The sequence below is a fragment of the Drosophila albomicans genome, chromosome 3, assembly GCF_009650485.2.
Source record: "Drosophila albomicans strain 15112-1751.03 chromosome 3, ASM965048v2, whole genome shotgun sequence".
In the NCBI taxonomy this organism is placed as follows: domain Eukaryota; kingdom Metazoa; phylum Arthropoda; class Insecta; order Diptera; family Drosophilidae; genus Drosophila; species Drosophila albomicans.
The window spans coordinates 28,675,947-28,694,675 of NC_047629.2; the positions used below are offsets into that span (position 1 = coordinate 28,675,947).

The 18,729-nt window shown below is 35.0% G+C and overlaps 4 protein-coding genes across 13 annotated transcripts in view; 3 read left to right on the forward strand and 1 right to left on the reverse strand.

Moving 5' to 3' along the window:
* The window catches only part of LOC117567734 (uncharacterized), a 61,029-nt gene extending 57,684 nt beyond the window's left edge, over window positions 1–3,345 (forward strand). For all 10 annotated transcript variants that reach the window (XM_034247900.2, XM_034247907.2, XM_034247908.2 and 7 more), the window contains one exon: window positions 53–3,345. In XM_034247900.2, the coding sequence (XP_034103791.1) occupies window positions 53–199 (147 nt within the window). In that variant the 3' untranslated portion in view covers window positions 200–3,345. The remainder of the gene's footprint in view (window positions 1–52) is intronic.
* LOC127565707 (trypsin-2-like) lies at window positions 3,339–4,428 on the reverse strand. The gene is made up of 3 exons (XM_052005677.1): window positions 4,136–4,428; window positions 3,808–4,084; window positions 3,339–3,751 (listed from the first exon to the last, which is right to left on the reverse strand). The coding sequence occupies exons 1-3, from the start codon at window positions 4,390–4,392 to the stop codon at window positions 3,362–3,364; spliced, it is 924 nt and encodes a 307-aa protein (XP_051861637.1). The 5' UTR covers window positions 4,393–4,428; the 3' UTR covers window positions 3,339–3,361.
* A 5,599-nt stretch (window positions 4,429–10,027) lies between these two features.
* LOC117571929 (putative uncharacterized protein DDB_G0271606) lies at window positions 10,028–16,593 on the forward strand. Its single transcript, XM_034254416.2, has 5 exons — window positions 10,028–10,653; window positions 13,048–13,468; window positions 14,442–14,604; window positions 14,783–14,922; window positions 15,635–16,593. Exons 2-5 carry the CDS (start codon window positions 13,076–13,078, stop codon window positions 16,541–16,543), a joined length of 1,605 nt encoding a protein of 534 aa, XP_034110307.1. The 5' UTR covers window positions 10,028–10,653; window positions 13,048–13,075; the 3' UTR covers window positions 16,544–16,593.
* An 897-nt stretch (window positions 16,594–17,490) lies between these two features.
* On the forward strand, window positions 17,491–18,717 carry LOC117571931 (zinc finger protein 706-like). Its single transcript, XM_034254419.2, has 3 exons — window positions 17,491–17,691; window positions 18,194–18,382; window positions 18,441–18,717. Exons 2-3 carry the CDS (start codon window positions 18,239–18,241, stop codon window positions 18,528–18,530), a joined length of 234 nt encoding a protein of 77 aa, XP_034110310.1. The 5' UTR covers window positions 17,491–17,691; window positions 18,194–18,238; the 3' UTR covers window positions 18,531–18,717.
* The last annotated feature ends 12 nt before the right edge of the window (window positions 18,718–18,729 follow it).

Genomic DNA, 18,729 nt, shown 5'->3' on the forward strand with positions numbered 1-18,729 from the left:
AATTAAAGTATTCAATTTGAATAAATTCTAATTCGTGATTATTCTATTTCAGACATGCTTCGTTCAAGTGCGCAAAAAAGAGCCACCGCATCCGATTCGTGTGGCGAAGACGATCGATGTCATTGCTAGAATTACATTTCCAACAGCTTATGCCATATTTCTGATATTCTTTTTTGTACACTACAAAGGATTTTCGTAAAATTAAGCTAAAAGCAACCATTAAATGCAAATCAAACATCCAAAGAGCATGTGCTTTAAGAAAATGAATGCAAATGAACAAACCAAAAAGATAAAAAAAAAAACAAGAAAACCAAAAACAGCATAAAGAATTATTAAGTAATATTAAACTCTAGAGAAAATCACGCAAAATGTGAAAATAATATAATGGTTAATATGGAAGAATGCAGTTTTCTAAGTTCTTAAGGCCTTGCAAAAGTCATTTAACTTTAATGTAACAAAGGGAAACACAAAGTAATTTAATTAACAATTAATACACTATGAGAATAAAATAGCAAGACAAGTGATAAGAAAGAAATTAGTTAAAAATAATAATAATTAAATAAATGAGTTGTTAAACGATTTAAATTACTTACACATTTACACACGAATTATTTACCAAATAAGTTGTTAATATTTAAATATTTACGGGAATTACATTTATGCGAAATAGAAAAATACGAAAAGATTTTCGACTGCCTATTTTAACAACAAATAATAATTAAAAACACAAATTGCTCGACGAATGCATAGACATTTAAATAAAAACGCAAATGTTTAGTATTAATTAATAATACTTAAACAAATTATAGAAACAAAAGTTATGCTGAAAGTATGTACCAAAATGAAACACCATCAAAAACAAAAAAAAGACCTAGCCTACTTAAAAAAAATATGAAAAACAAAATTCAACACGAAAAAATCAGCTTTAATGCTTTATCTATGCCTAGTTAAACGAAAGAACAAAATAAATGCCGAAACTCATATTTATACAATAGATGCATATATAAATGTTATATACATACAACAATTCTAGTCAAATATTATATTATAAATTACTTAGTTGAAATGCCTCCGAATATGTCAAATTGTTATAATAATTTTATGTTGCTCAAAAGGAAATATATTTTAGATCTGCTCCGAATTTAATTTTGTATACAATTCAGCAGTTTTTTTCGGGTCAGATCTCGCTTTAGAAAAAATGGGTATAATTAAATATTTGGTTATAAATTTAAAATGTTTTGGATATTTCAGATAATTTAATTGCATTACATCTTAAGTTTTATAATTGTTTCGAATATTATTTTACAGTTTTGATTCTTCAAAAAGAATATCGTAATTTTCAAATGTAATGAATTCATAAATAAGTCTAGGACTTTATTTAAATTCTAAGCAGATACCCAATGTATGCTTTTCATATTTTTCTGAATTAAAAAGTTCTTGAAATGGAAAGCATATTGCACTGAACAGCATAAAATTTAGTTCAATTATTTATATAATAATTAGTTCATTTTAATTTGACTTCTTAGCAGTAGTAAACTTTCATCACCTTTGTAGCAGCAGGAATTGGATAAAACAATTTAATTGAGAAACATATCAATGCTAATGAACAAAATAAAGTCGTAATATAAAAACAAAAATAAAAAACAACAAAAAAATTAAAACTCAAGAAGCTATGCCAACCCAACTATGAAAAAACGCCCAAGTATTTTAGATACAATTTATGTCGAAAGCAACTAATGCCCTGCGAAATTTGCATATAGAAGACCAAAACTTGACAAAAAATACACCTAAAAATATATTTAAAAACTAAAATTAAACTAAACCAAATCAAACCTTAGAATCTTGTGATAACCACAAAATCCAAAACAAAACAAAAAACGTAAAATCGAAAAAAAAATGTAACTAAAATATATATAAAACCTTTGCATACAAATTTATTCAATTTAATTAATTGAGCAGGTTAATGAGGGCCACCGTTATAAATTATTTAATGAAATATTTATTATATGACACAAATACAGAACGCATATATAAAGCTTTTTGCAATTTTTATATGTCTAGAACCGTAGATTTGTTGAATTATTAGGCTCCACTTTTGAATTTCGAATTCAAATCAATTCCACAACAAAAAATATTTATTGCATACTTTTTGGCGCAGTCTAAAATTCTTAACATAATCTTTCACATTAACATTTTATGTTAATCCAAAATGTGTGCTCGCCTTTTTTTTGTAGATTTGCTTTGAACACGAAATTCATTATAAAGCTATATACTACAAAACGCATACATATATAATTTTGCAAGCAACAATATTTCAAGCTTTGCAGATTTTTCTCTCGTTTAAAACAAAATACCAGAAAAAAAAAATTATAAAAGAAAGACATGGACAATCTTTTTGCAATTAAAAATACATTTTTAAAAATTACAAAATATTAAAAAAAAATATGTCAATGCTTATTTAATAAATAATAAAACTATAAATGCAAAACAAATGCTCCCATGCTATGCAACAGTAAAAATCATAAAAATTACACCTCATTTTAAGCGATTATTTCAGTTTATTATAATTTTAGAAGGGAACAAATTAGAAAGGCACTAGAAATAAATCTGTAGAATACAGTGCCAATTAACGCAAGGAATGTACAAAATGAATGAGCTCGATTATGAAAGATATCACTAAAAATGTGTTTTTAAATCCGTTACAATTTTAATGTTTTATGTCAATGTTAATATACTAACAATTTAATTGTGCCTTCTTTAAATGATATTATTATACATAATAGTTACATTAGCTTAACTGGTTTCATGTGGTAACGAAAATTACCCAGCCATTTCAATGTATTTTGATTTAAACTTCATAAAACTTACTGAAAAAAATGCTTTATTAAATCTCAAAGACCACTAAAGAATATGGCAAATAATATTATATATAAAATATATTCAAAATAATGAAAATAATACTGATTAATGCGGCTTGGTCTAGAGAAGAAGAACTATCGATAGTAGACGCCATCGATACTAGTCGATAGTCAATTTTCAGCCATCGATAGTGTCGATAGTGCCACCGATTGTTCTCCGTTTCTAGCTTGGTCCCATTTCTATTTTCGAATTAAATCGAAATAAAACAATACTTTTTGAAGATGCTGAAAATTAATACATTTGAAATTTGTTGCAAACCAAAAAGTGTAGGTTTATTTATTTTTTATAGAATTAATTCGAAAGTGAATGGTAAACTTTACAGCTCGCTGATAAAAATACCAACCTATTAAAGTAAGACAATTTAATTTGTGTTTACTCTGTGCCCATTCAAAACTGACTGATCTATGATTCGCATCCACTTGCTATTCAACCTTACTTATATTCAAATAAATTTGTAAAAATTGAAGTAAAAACAGTTCATGATAAATATTATCAATAGATTTAGTCGAAGTAATAAAGATTGTTCCATAATTTTTCGACCTCTATTCTCAGTGAGTATCTCATTAATCCAATCCATGTGGTACCAAACATTCGAATAAACTGAAGGCATATGAGTGTTGCCACAGCCAAGACCATAAGTAACAACTCCATAGAGCGTAAGATCTTGAAGAAATGGATCTCCAGAATCCCCTGGACATGGATCTTCGTCGCTCTCCACGAAATTGCCAGCGCATAGCATTTCAGCCGAGAAATAGTTAATAAACGATTCACAAAACGATCGATTTCGCAACTTAACATCAACATAAAGTATTCTCGAAGCAAGAGCGCCACCCTAAGAGCAGTAGATAGATCAGAGTAAATATATAAATAATGCTTGACTGATTCAACCTCGTAAACACGTCCCCAGCCCATCACTCTAAAATGACTGCCTTCATTGGGAGGTTTCGATGGCAGCTTGATGAATCCCACATGTTTATTGTTCGATGGCAAAGATTCTGCCAACTTAATGAGCGCAATATTGTTTGTATTATACAAAGTAAAGTTTGTGTGCACAAAGATCTTTTCGGCGGGCATATTTAAAGTGGCCCCAAGAATGTGCTTAAGTCGATTTGGAGTTCCAGCAACTACCAATATCACTCTACTTCGATGCATAATCTTGCGTTTGCTTTAAAATCATAATGAGTAAATCATAAATTGAATATATTTTAATACCCACTCCATCACGCAATGTCCGGCTGTTATCACAAATATCGGGGATATTATAGTGCCGCCACAGAAATGATTATCGCCAAAATATTTGTGCGGTGTTCGTGATCTAATTGAGACAACATATTTGGCCAATGTTCGATAAAATTCTTCATCAAAATTTGGAGTAGCGATTCGCTTCATACGATCTGATCTTACTGTTAGCTCCACACTTTGGGCTAAGCATAATAGAATAAATAAAAAGTATATTAACTTAAAAAAATGCATGGCAAGTTAAAAAAATATTAATTTCTGACACAAAAATACTGGATGATTGTCAATTTGATTTTACTCTATGAGGCTTAAGCTTCTTTGAATTAAATAGGAATTCTTCAATTGTTAATAATTAAACATTCTTTTAATGGGCGCAGAGTATAAGAAATAAAAGACAACGCGGGTATTTACATATATTTCATAATGACTTTAGTTGAAATAATATTTAAAAAAAAAATGAATTACTATATAAAACCCTTGCAAAATGATATTATATGAATAAATAAAGATCATAATCAAAATCTAATTAACAACAAATGAGAAAGATAAATTGCCTAAAAGCAATCGGCAATAACGCTACAAATTCGATATACGATTAATGAATAATAATAATAAAAAAAAGAACAGCTATAAAAATAATATTGAGAAACACTTAACTTCTATAAAACTGTAAATAAAGTATTAACACAATGTAATAAGCCGAAGATAAATATTAACTAATTCTAAAAAAGGTCAAAAGCAGGTGGCTTTTTAACACATCAAAGGCATTAATAAATTATCTACACCAAAAACAACTTAAAGAAAAAGCTTTATAAGCTGTAGTAACAGCAGATTGCAAAAGCAAAATGTAAATAAAGTAAATTAAGATTAAAATTCGTTAATTAATTTTATTAGCTAACACTAAAATAATTTCCTAAGTATTTATAATAAAAAACACGATATAAAATTACACAAATCTTTGCTAATTCTAAGTAATCTAAATATTCAATGCAAAATGAGAAGAAAATACAAAATGTTTGCTTACTTAAATAATAATGACACGAAAGCATTAGATATATATTTTAGGTTCCTCACTTCATCACAAAATAGAGTAGATTTCTAATAGATCAATTCAAATCTGACACCATTTAAAGATCGGCGCAAAGCAAGCAAAGTACATTTTTTTAAATCTCAAAAAAAAAGAAGAAACACACAATAACTACACTCAACTTGAGCAAACTTATTAAAATGAAACGAAATATGAAACACGCTGTAAATACACGAAAATGTCAAACAAGAACAACAACAACTAGTTATAAATAAATAAGAATAATGAAAAGACAAGATGCAAAACAAAATAAGAAACCAGCAAGAACAGCTTCGCATTAATAAAGATCGTCCCAAAACAAAAATTGAACAAAAAAATTATATATATGGCCAATGTCTTTGACTTTTGTGAGGTTTTTGCTGCCTAATCATTAAAGGGCGCGCAACATTTTCAGGTCAATGCACACGCGACACAGCCGGCGGCATCTTAACGGCAAAGCAACCCCTAAAAATAAAAACAGAGAAACAACCTGCCAACAGAATAGGCCGCGATCAAGAACAGCTTGCGCGATCTGCGCGCCTGAGGAAAACAGGTTCCTTAACCTGCCCGCTCTTAGTCCATAGTTTTTTTGGGAACAAGTGTTTTGGCCCGCGCAACAGCTTCCTTCCGCTTGGCGCAAACTGGACTCGACTCGACTGTGGCCTGTGGCTCTGCGTTGGAGACACACTCGCTCTGCTGATGTCTCGCTTCGTTGCGCTCGTTGATTTCTACACCTGCAGCTGCATCGCAGTTGGCACGAGGTAAAATGCAGGCAGCGGCACAACTATTTAAACTCGGTTCTGCAGTCTGTGACCCCGGCCGGCTCTTGTAATTATTTACTACCTTTATAATGTTCGGTGTTGCTATCTCGCTCTCACTTCCCTTTTAGCCACATTGTCTGCCCTTAATTGATGCTTGAATGAGTGTTGCACAGTGACGGGGCGGGTATCCCGGCAAAAAGACGTTACATTTGGCCAACAGATCCGCAGCGCAGCACATGTGACAGCAGCTAAAATTTGTGTGTCAGGGTCAACAATCGAACATGTGTGTGATCGAATATTTAACAAGCAGAAGATGAGCTCCATACGCGCCTACAACATTGTATATATATATAATATGCTAATGTACTTTCCGTATTTAGAGTTAACCACCCGCTCACATAACTTCTGGATAAACGCAATCAACGCTGAGCAATCAACGTGCATAATAAAAACTCAATCATTACCTAAGCATAGAGCACAAAATTCTGTTTAACTGCAGTGCAATTAAGCTGTGCAGGTAACTCCCCTATCATTACAAAATTTCCATATGCGACACATGCAAACCAATTCAAGTGGCGCCACTCAAATGCATTAAGCCAAGAAGGGGAACGTGTCTACGTGTGTAAATAATAGGGCTAAAGTTGGCTAAGAAAGTCGTTAACACCCCCGCTTGCTCTGGCTTTAACCAACTTATATGCTACATATAAATATTATGATTTAAAGTGCTCCGAGGGCAGCGCTCTAATGGAATCAAGCAAATTATTTTAAGTGTACGTTGGTAATATTTTATTTCAGACTGCAAACTTTTTTGCGGCATATTAATTGTGTTATTCATTTCGACTTTTGTTAAGTTTCTAAGCTTTCTATAAGTTTTATGGACATTGTAAGTAAATGAAATAATTATTTAATAGTAAACATGTCAAAAAGCTACAGTCGAATGTGCTCGACTGTGAGATACCCTCTATCCATTTTCAATAAAACATGTATACACCCAAAATACACCGCAAAGATACAAAAATATATCAAATGCTTCATTTGATATATTGATAATGTGCACTCAAAATATACCATAAAAAACTAAATATTCCACATTGTCAGCCAAGGCGAAAGATTTATTTGGTATATTGATATAGTAGTTTAAAATATACCAAAAAGTACTAAATATTCCACATTGTCAAAGTAGATAAGACCCGATTAAAGTAGACGTTTTATGCCATAGAAAAGTATTTCTTTAATAACTTATACAATTTGTATATAATTATTGTGTGTATCTTCAAAATTCCCTTGTTATTAGATCTAAGCTTGATCAAAAGTAAGTAGCAATAAAAATAGAAAACAATGAATCCACGCGGATTGTTAGCTAATCCGAAGTTTAACTCTTTTATGTAGCAAAGTTTGTATTTAAATATAATATTGAAAGGTTACCAAAATAGTTAGCAGAAATTATGAGACATAAAACTCTTGAAAATAGAATTCATTCTTTTGCAGTTGCCGTTCGAAACAGTCAATTTAATTGCAGCCAGAGCAAAAATTAATCAAATTTTTGAGAGCTTAGAGTAGCGTCATTAAATTGAGCTTAGTGTCAGGCCGAAATGGGCGTGGCAATTAGTTGTTCATGTGTGCGCATTAATTGCCCTCTATCCAAAATCCAAATAAAAATTAATAACCAAGCATTTGCGAGCCGTAAAACTCGAGGTACAACACAGTCCCAAGGCAATTGTTAGTCCGATGTTCGTGTACTTTCCCACACTTACTCGAAGAACATAGAAATGCATAGATGGGTATATACATACTATATAAGGTGTACAAAAAAAAAAAGAACTGAAACGACAAAGTCCTGTTTCCATTATTACCAAACATTATGTTTGTTTATTACGAGCCAACGTCGCCGGCTGAGGCGGTGCCATATCGTGAAATCGCTGAACCGCAACGACGCAACGGCAGGTACGACCTTATAGAGTATGTAGATGTAATACTCACCCCTAGATAACCCTGGCCAACATAAAGTTTCAGCAAATTAGTACAGGCTGCCCCATAACCTGCTGCCGAATCAATCATTTACATAATCGCAGCTCGCAACTCGCAGCTCGCAACTCGCAGCAAAGCGTCAAAATTTCACGCGCTCTGGCGAAATTGTTCTCCCCAAAATTGACAACTTGCGTGTTTTTAATTGTAATACTTCGAAAGGGAGAAACAGGAGTAGAACTAGCCTAACAGAGCACTAATTTAAATGTACGGGTGTAGTAAAAAAAATATTTAGTATATTAGATATACCATATTTTATTAGATGAATTGAGAAATTTCGAATATTTTATCGAAACTATATGTTTACTTATCTTCTTTAAAAGATAAATAAGGATCAGTTATTGCATAATTCTTTAGTAAATTAGACATCTTCAAAACAGTGCTAAATATATAGTATATTTTATACGATACTATTGAACAACTGAACACCTAAATTACGCCCTATTGATTTTCTATAACAAATAATATAGATATAGTACATAATAGATTAGAGAATATACATATGTATATGAATATTTACATACCAAAACTAGCGACGAAAATCTCCAATAGATCAGGCTATAATCAACCATTGCTTGTACTATATTGCATACTCAATTGAGACTATGTTATTAAGCCAACAAAGGCTGTTCATAATTATAACTAATTTCCATTGGATTTACAGAAATGTTCAATTAAGTTCAATTAAGTCTAGATCAATCATCCAATCCAGCAGGGACATAACTAATTACGATAAATAGCTTGCTCAGCCTGATTCAAATAAGTAGAAATATAGCTTAGGAATTGTTTTATTCTTTAAGTGTAGACTGTATGTTATATGTTTCATAATTTATTAATATGTTTATTTTAAAAGAATATAATCTCACATTAAACTTAAAGTAATCAAGACCTCTTCAGCATTAAATTCACATATTCTTATTTACTTTCTAGCTTTGCTATTTTCATGAAAACTATATTCTTAACTCTGCCGTTCTGCAGCTAAACTTAGCTGTATTTAGCCCTTTGGCCTCTAAACAACATTTCTGTACTTGTGTTTCTATAAATATATAAATTAATTAAAATAGAATTCAGTTTTACTTTCTTAGCTGCAAGCAAGTCTTCCTCTATATTTTGTTTTACATTCATATATCAAAGTGTTTTTCAAGCCAGCCAAAAATGCCGTTAGCAACAAAAGTACAACAATTTCGTGTCATGAAAAAGCTAAAGCAACAACAACAACGAGAAAAATCGAATCGAAAGGTGAATGCTGCCCATTAACAATAAAATATACAATACACGGCAGAAGTATTGGGAGTACGGGAGTTGGGTCCTGGCGGCAGAAAGAATTTTATGTACCGCGAGTTCTTTTTTTGTTGTAGTTGTTGTTGTTGTATTTTTTATAGTATTTGTTGTTGTTGTTGTTGCTGCACGTTATCAACAATCTCGTTTTACCAAATAACACAAAGTGCGCCCAGGCATTGGTATTGGTAAAATACTAGCAACAACAACACGCACATCGAGTGTGGAATAGGGCTAGGGGTTAGCCGAGACACGCTATGAAAAAATACCGGAGGGGGCACAAAAAAAATGAGAAAAACTGCAATGTGGATGAGGGAGTGGTCGGTCGGTGTTTCGGTCTTCCAGTCTTTCGGTCTTTCTGTCTTTCGGTCGCTCGCTCGCTCGCATGTGGATCTGGCTGTAAGTGGGAAATTGGTAGCACGGTTGGTGGTTGCTGCTGGTTGGCCAAAAGACGACGACAACGGGCCGCGGCAGTTGTTGTTAGCAGCTACTACCAACAACAACCGTTGATGATGACGGCAGCAACAGCACCTAACAACCCCTAGACACTTGCTCTCTCTCTCCCTCTCTCTCTCTTTCTCACACTCTCACTTTGTATTTCTGTCTCACTATATGCATATGCGTGTGTAAAGGTGTGAGTGTGTGTGTGTGTGTGTGTGCGTGAGTTGGTAGCTGCCTGGTTTTGCTTTAAAGTTTTGTGTGGTAGCAAATAAAATTTTAGTTAGTCACATGCCGTCGTCAAGGATACGCCGTCGTCGTCAGTCCTGTTTGTTGTGCATTAAACGCGCCTTCGCCAAGTTGTCACTAGCAACCAGCTAAAACTAAAGGACTAAAGGACTCTCTTACCCACACACACACACAGAAACTCTGCTAATGTTTGCTAGCCTAGGCATTATTTGAATATGAACTGAACTGAACATTGCACTGGCTGAACAAGGACAACAGCTTAGCACCTTAGCCACCTGTCTAGATCTAGAAACGAAAATATTAGCAGTTTCCGGCTGCGCTGCCTGACGTCGACAATTCTGCCTCTGCCTCGGCCTCGGCCTCTGACGCTGACGTCGAGCAGCACGTTACAATAGCTGCAAATTCAAATTTGAACTTCAGTCAAGTGTCAAAGCTCAAAGGATTAACATGTCCTGCGGCTCTAGCATGGCAGCTGGCCAACAGTTTAGTGATCAAGTGTAAAACCAGCCAACACCACACAGGCAAATTAAACTACAAACAAGAAAAATAAAGAACACTGCCAACAAATTATAAACTAAGAACCAAAAGACTTCAACGAGAAACTCTATCGATATTTACGCAGCGATCAAGCTAGAATTTCGCAACGAGAAAACAATTCCAAGGAAAACGACTAAAACGGTAAGTCTTGATCAACTAGTCGGTCAAATTGCAGTTAGTTCGATTGTGATTTTGGTAGAAGATCGTTGCTAGTGCTACTACTACCATTGTATCTTGGCACTGGGAGAATTCACAGTTGATTTTTGAATATTCTGTGGTTCTGCGGGTGCCAAAATCTAATGAGTGGGTAAAGAAACAACCACAAAACGATCATAAGTAGGTAACACGAAACTAGGGCAACATGTTAAAGCATGTTAAACAATGAAAAATATTAAAGAAAACTGGCAGCAATTTACCAGAAAATAAGCTAAAGTTATTAGCAAAATCGTTTAATTCTGTAAGCATTGCATAGAACGTAAAATAAATTTTAATTTCAAACCAAATAATCAAAGACTGAAAAAATGTTATTTCATGTACCGAAAAAGTATATGAAATACTCATTTTAGAAAAATTATTTTATTCATATTTATGTGGGGAAGGGACTGTAGATTTTATTACCAATGTAATACCTTCATTTACCACACTTTAATATAGTTATATGACACACCTCATTACAAACCTATGACAGTTATTTGTTCATACGTTTCTTTTTCAATTCAAATGCCCTATGCAACAACTCGTTTAGTTATTTTTATACTTCAACATAGTATAATTAACTATACACATGCAAGTGAAGTTAAATTTAGCTGCATATATTTTAAGCAGTTACGCGCTTTTAACTGAAACTTACGTTGAAAAGTTGTCGTTAAAAATATATATTTAGGAACGTCATAGCTAGTAAGTAATTCAAATACATCTTAGCAATGAAATACCTGAAAAGACATTGAACTTTGATAAGGAAGCCGGCATAGTTTCTCCAGCAAGTTCTAAAGAATTTCTTGGAAAGTCTGAAAACCCAACGTTCCTCCCATTAATTAATCATTTGATAGTTGCTACACAACCCGCCCTACAACTATTAGTTGCACTTAAAACGTCAGCGCTGGGCGTTTAGATAATTGTCCTGTGTGAAAGTGTTGTCCAAAGGACCTTCTACCACCATAACAACAAATTAAATTTTCATTTGAACTTATCTTGATTGGAAATTACATTTTTTTTTCTACGAATGCTTGCATGTTCAGTTTTGCCAAGTCCGACTTCGAGTTCGAGTAATCAAAGGCTTCATTGACATGTGCGAGCGGGACCTGAACTTTGTCGGGGTGTAGAGAAAGAGGGGGGGAGCAGGGGAATAGGGACACTCGTAGTCAGTCAGTGGCCGAACCGTGGGCGTGTCCCCTTGCATACGAAATCCCTTGCAGCAAAGCCGCACTATAACTCATTTGCCTAATAGCTTTGAAGAGCCAAAGCGGGCGTGGATTGTTATGCAGTGGTCTGTCAATATGCAAGTGGAATGGGCGTCTACTATTAAATATTTACCAAATTTGCATATTTATTAACAATTAAGGGCAAGCAAGCAAAACCAACACTTTCACAAGAAGTCTACAATTACGAAATCGCAAAGAAATGTACTGTTAACACGAAAGAATTTTTCAAAAATAAATATCGATTTTTTAAAATAGTTCTTCAAAAGAATTCTAAACTGAATTGCAATATTTTAAAATGTATTGTTTTCGTATTCATATTTAATTTATAAATAGCGAAAGTAATATAGAGTTTCGATCCCAATCTGATCTCTTAGAACAAGTTTATGCATTTATTCCACTGTTCAATTAAACCACTTAAAGAGTTTCTCGCTTACTGCAACACCTGGTAAGACTCGATGAAGTTTTTCCCACAAGTTTTACTGCCACGATATATAATTGGTGCTATTTGGCACGCTGCAGTTTACGCTGGCATAAATTTGCATTATTCCATAAGTCAAAACAGGCTGTGTTTTTCGCCTCTCCTCAGTTTTCTTCATCTTTTTTTTTTGGCAAATAAAATTTGCATACAAAATGCAAGTCAACAGCTACAATTTATGCGGCCAAAATGGTCGAAAGAAACTGTCGAGTAGCAGACAGAGCTAAATAATGATAGAAACAAAGTTTTTGTGGGTAATTTTCTAGGAGTTCGAGCACGGCAATTGGCCATCGGAAGGACAGGTGGGTTGAGTTTGCTTATGGCGAGGGTGTATGTGGGCAGCTGGTGTCCATTGCACCACCAGGCAATGACTATGCACTGTGAAACTTCGTGCATAATTTATTTAATCGTCGGCAACAAATCTAAATTGATCGTTAGACGTAGCCGGCCAAACAACCACCGACATCAACAACAGCTACAAAAAACACAAAAAAAAAAAAACAACAATAACATGTCTAACAACCTTTTTGCGTGTTTCGAAAAAGAAATCGAATCATACATAGCTTTATATATATGTATATAAGGAACATATATTACAAGTGCTCATAGTAACAATTTTCACCCGCCTTTCACTTGCAGTGCCAATTAGTGTCACAATTCAGGCAACATGGCGCCTCAACAGCAACAGCAACTACAACAAAACTCCACATTCATCGATGATAATCTTGACACCTGTCCATCGCTATTGAATTTACCTGAAAGCCCCATACTCCCGACCAAACATCAGCATTATCAGCACCGCCAAAATCAAGACAATAATAACAACAACAACAACAACAACCATGAGAACGGGAACGACAGAGGCAATAAGCCATACGGCGAACGTCTAGTAGATGCAAAAGTGCCAACAGCCGCAACTGCAACCCGCGGCTCTGCCCCACAACCAGGGCAAAATCAACAACACGGCAGCAAGGCAGCAAACGGAAATGGCCAACACACGGCCGCCAGTCGACGGCATCGCCATCGCTCCATTTCTCTGTACGGCGTTAATAGCACTGTGGTAAGTGCCTCACACGTAACATGCCCCTGCCACATCCCACTCCTGCTCTCACTCCTTGTACCGCCCCCCCCTCCATTGACTCGTGGGCTTCCAGTGAAATCAAACAAATCACCTAATTGGATAGCTAGCTGAAGCAAAATATTGTGTGTTGTGCTTAAGAACGTAGCATGTTTGGCTTTGGTTGGTTGGGTTAGTCATCCATATAAGGTAAATGGAATGGGAGAATCCGTGTACAGTTAGGCCGTGTAGAAATGAAGCTAATGCTCACATACTTGGGGGCTATTATTATAAGCTGAAAATCAAATTGATTACCCCAAATCGCATTCGAATTGCAACTGCGACCTATGACGTCTTTGTAAAGTTTAGCAATGCCAACTCATTCAATGCTGCAATTTGGCAACAGCGCCTTGGGATAATGAGAAGCATATGTACATGAAGTTTATCCACAAATTTCAATAAACTGAAAAAAACTGAAAACTTGAAAACTTCAGTACTGCTAAAGCAAAATACTGAATTAAAAAGCGCTGCAATTAGCTTATAGTATTCAACAAAGTAAGACCTCCTTATATTGAAATTTGGCAACATAGCAAAGAGTTCATATGAATTGCACTTTGGTAACAGCGTTCAGAACTAAAAAGAAGGCAACACGAAGTCTGACAACAACTAGTTAAAAAATGAACTTTTTACAAAAATTATAGGATAAGTAAAAAGAAAATATCAAAATTGCAAATGTTGTATTAGATCAATAGTTTCAAATAAATAACATGTAAATTTAACGTACTAGTGAAATTTGGCAACATAGCAATATATAAGCATACATATATCGTAGCCTTAAACCACAAGTTCGCTGCAATAACATTGTGCGCACAAATAACTGGGTAATAACCATAGTTAGCAATTGCTTACAATGTCATAAAAACCGGTCGACTAATAAACCAATGCATTTGCCTTCTTCTACTTCCGGCACAAACAGGAACAGGGTCATAAGGAAATACCCATTTGGCTGGACGATGATGAGCCGCGTTATGTATCGGGCGTAACAAATAAAACGACATGCAATGACATAATCAAAGCGCTGATTGATGATGAGCTGAGTAATGGCAATGCCCACTATTGCAGCAACAACAACAATCAAGGTGAGTCAATATAGGAGATTTGCCGCCTATAGTTAGCACTTTTGGTATTTGCTTTTTTTTGGCATTATTATCGACCAAAACTTTTATTTATTTATGTGTTTACAATTATTTGTATTTTTTGTTTTATTTTCGTTTCGTTTCGTTTCCCAAAAAAACAAAAAACAACACAAAAAACAAGATGGCGGCCATGGCACAGCAGCATCGCGTGACTACAGCGATTACGTTATAACGGAACGTTGGCGTGGTATCGAGCGCAGCTACGACGGCAACATGGCCATTTTACCTGTTTGGCGCGCTTGGAGTCGTGTGCACAATGAGGTAATATGCGACACAGCTCCCTCTTCCCCACCCCAACTCTCTCCCTTTTCCGCCACCAACCAGCCCACCTGCCGTGCAAAAACTGGGCCCAAGGCAACAACAAAAGTCGACACTGATTGCATAATAAGCGTTTGTTTCTACTATATTTTTTCTGTTTTTGTGTCCTGTTCGTCCGACTGGCGCCGCACGCAAGTCAAGAAATGTGAAATTCATGTTCCGTAGCTCCGACCTCCCCGACCCCTTTCCTCCACAAGTCACGCCTCCACATACAAGATACATTATATATATGTATATATGTATGTATAGCATATGTACAATATATACCATCAAGCGTATGCTCGATTTGACTTGATTATGCGTCGCCTTTTTCCATTATTTTAGTTTAGCTTTTCATGACGCACGAAATGAAATCAATTTGCCTATTGATTTTTATATTAAAGTTAATGTTTTGTTTTTGTTTTATATTTCCTACTTTTCCCCCTAATTTGTTATTGCGTGCACTAGTTTTTATCTGTAGTCCCAGCGATCATTAATTTTATTTTGCTTTTTTGGCTTAATAGCATTTTAATTGTCATTGTTGTCACGATAAGAAAAGAGTTGCGTAAGAATGATCAAATATTTCCAACTCCCTAAGGATAACTAAAGATATCATAAATCATTTTTGTATTTGTGTACAATATTTTTACTGTCTTTTATTTTAAATTATTTGCAGCTGCGTCTCTCACTCAAGCATCGTCGAGAGCTCACAGAACCGCCACAGCTGCAGCTAATGCAACTTGCCCCAACCGTTCCTACGCATAATTTCTCCTTGCTCAAGTGGTTTAAAAAACTTTTACATCGAAGCGACAAGAAGCAAAAAGCCAAGACCAAAGTTGCCAACACGCCAGCCAAGACAACGAAAGATAAACGTTTACTGGCCAAGGGGCAGCAGGAAATACCTGATGAACTGCTCTTGATATTGCTGCCCGATCAGCATTACGATGCAACCACGGAAGTCAATCGTCAGGCCAAGGCCAAACTATACAAATTAGCCGAAACTCGTGCAACGCAACGGAAACGCCAACGTCAAAGCCGACGCACTCGTCACGAGCCGATTGCCCCAACCGAATCGATTGTGAACAACAATTGCATACGACGGCGACGCAAGGATGCCCCACTGCGTAATAGTGTGCGCAACAAGTTGGCAGCCCTGCACGCCGATATGAATGTGATGTATGAGAGAGAATATAATCTGACGCGGCAGCTATCGGAAAAGTGCAAGCAATACAAGATGCACAACGAGCAATACATATCGCCGGAAATGGAGGTATCGGTGGGTCAACTGCAGCGTAATATTGAAGCTTATGCGGAGGATATTATAAAAACTGAACATGAACTGCTCGAGCTGAAGATCGAAATCAAACATGACATTTCGCTTATCAATAATCTCAAGCGCATGACCCTTGAAGCAGAGTCACCTGCGAAAGTAAAAACAAAACACAATGCCGTTGAAGAAGTGAAGAAAAAGGAGACGATGTCGACGACAGAAGAAACACCTCAAGTTGCTAAAAATGTACATGAAATGCAATTCGTTGATAATATTTATGAGTTTTGCGACAATAATGCAAGCATGTTAGTTTAGTTGTAATCCATTTTGTTAAGTTTTAAGCAATAAAGCCATTTTTAATACAATTTCCGTTTTCTTTCATTTTTGTCTATTCCTCAAATTCGTTAATGGCACCCCAAAGTGTCTCGACGGCAATTTTGAAGTTGCATATGCATTCAATTTCATTTTAATAAAAGTCGCCAACAAGATTATCTTTAAGCTAACAACTTACCTGATTTCGATGCATTTTTAATATTAATAATCCATTTAAAAGTGTAGAAACGTTCATTAACATACATATGAATGTAAATGCGCGAAACACTTTTGCTAGCGTGATTGATATTTACACATTTATTTTAAGAAATTACTACGTAATACTTATTCGCTTTAACGAATTGAAAACCGGGACTGTGCGATGGAATATCAATAAATGGCAATACCAAAATTGAGGCACATTTATCAAAAATATTTCACATAAAAAATAAAACAAAAATGCAAATGAAAATAACGTTTTGACGAAAATATATTTTTGGCGCTGCTTTTCATCAATGTGGCCGTAACAACAAACGAAATTACGCAGCCCTGGAAGTCATCCAATAGTACAGTTCGGAGCCACTGCTGCTGCCACATTTCGTCAGCATTGAATTGTTTATAAAATAAAAAAATGATTAACGCAAAAATGACATGTATATTTTTATTAAATGCGAAAAACCTTTAATCTAAAGCTTCGTTTCATTCGAAATTTGGTATTTTTCTATGTAAGAAGCTACTCTTCAAAATACTATTTGCGGTCACATTCCAATTCATATTAAATTGAGTCGATATAAATTTGTTTTCATTTTGAGTTTGACAAACTATTTATTTATTTGATGAAATTTCATTGGTTAAAGTGTTTTTGCGTTGTTTTATTTTTAAATATTATTTTTATCGCTAATCGATTTTTATGGTAATATCGATAATATCGAATCGATTTCTGATCTACCTACAACACTTAACACAACAAAGGCATAAAAGGCCACATAGAATTCGTAATAATACAAAAAATACAGAAACTACGCCACGGAAATTCAACTCTAAACAAATAATCAACAATTTCGGGTATCAAAAAAATACACGTTTCGGCAAGCAACCGCAAAACAAATCTCGAAGCTTTGGCAGCAATTGCATTTCTATTGGTAAATTAGGTAAGGCTGAGAGAGAACGTGGTCGTTGAATTTGCAGTCAAAAACGTGCTAAAAAGTGCTTCAAGGGGTTGGTAGTGGTGGTGGGGGAGTGTCTTTGGTATCACAAGCAAGAAGTTGCGTGCGCGGCAATATTATGATGGCCACTTTAACTTGCTGCTGCATATAAATGTTTGTATGTATGTACATATGATTAGAGAGGCACTAATGCGTTGCCATTTCCTGTACCTTTTTTTTTTTTGCAAGAGCGAAAGAGAAAGTTCAGACGTTGCTACTAATGGCTGCTGCAACTGTCAAACGACTTTGAGTTGTTTTTGTTGTTGCCGTGAAATACCGCTTAAGCAATAGCAAAAACAAATATTCAACGTCAACACATACGCAAGTTAATGAAAATAAATCAAATCATAGATTAATTTGTTGTTGTGTTCGTCCGACGTGCGGTTCAATTGATAAGTGAAGTTCTTAAGTGCCAGCAAACAAATTTATTCAACTCATATTCCAACAGCCCCCACAACAACCACAAGTACAACACCCCAGCAGCAAATCTAAAATGGCACGCGGTCACCAGAAAATTCAGTCGCAAGCGAAGGCGGCCGAGAAGCAGGCAAAGATGAAGAAGCAGCAGGGTCACAGTGCCAACGATCAAAAGAAGGCGGCCCAAAAGGCGCTTGTGCATGTGTGTGTGCTGTGCAAGGTAAACTTCAACAAATTCGTAATAATGGATTAAATCAATAACTTAAGTTAATTTATAGTCGCAAATGCCGGATCCCAAGACTTATAAGCAGCATTTTGAGAACAAGCATCCGAAGAATGATATGCCCGAGGAGCTGAAAGACTTGTAACTTGTGCCGGTGGCAGAATACAATAAATAAATACATTACATACAATTTAAATATATATAGAGGAAATGCAAAATAATTGAATTCAAATTAATGAAGGAAATATCAACTAAATGACGAGTTGCCTACCACTACGATATATAACAGTAATATTAATAACTCTTGCAACAATAAAAATGTAAACAATCAACATACACATTTT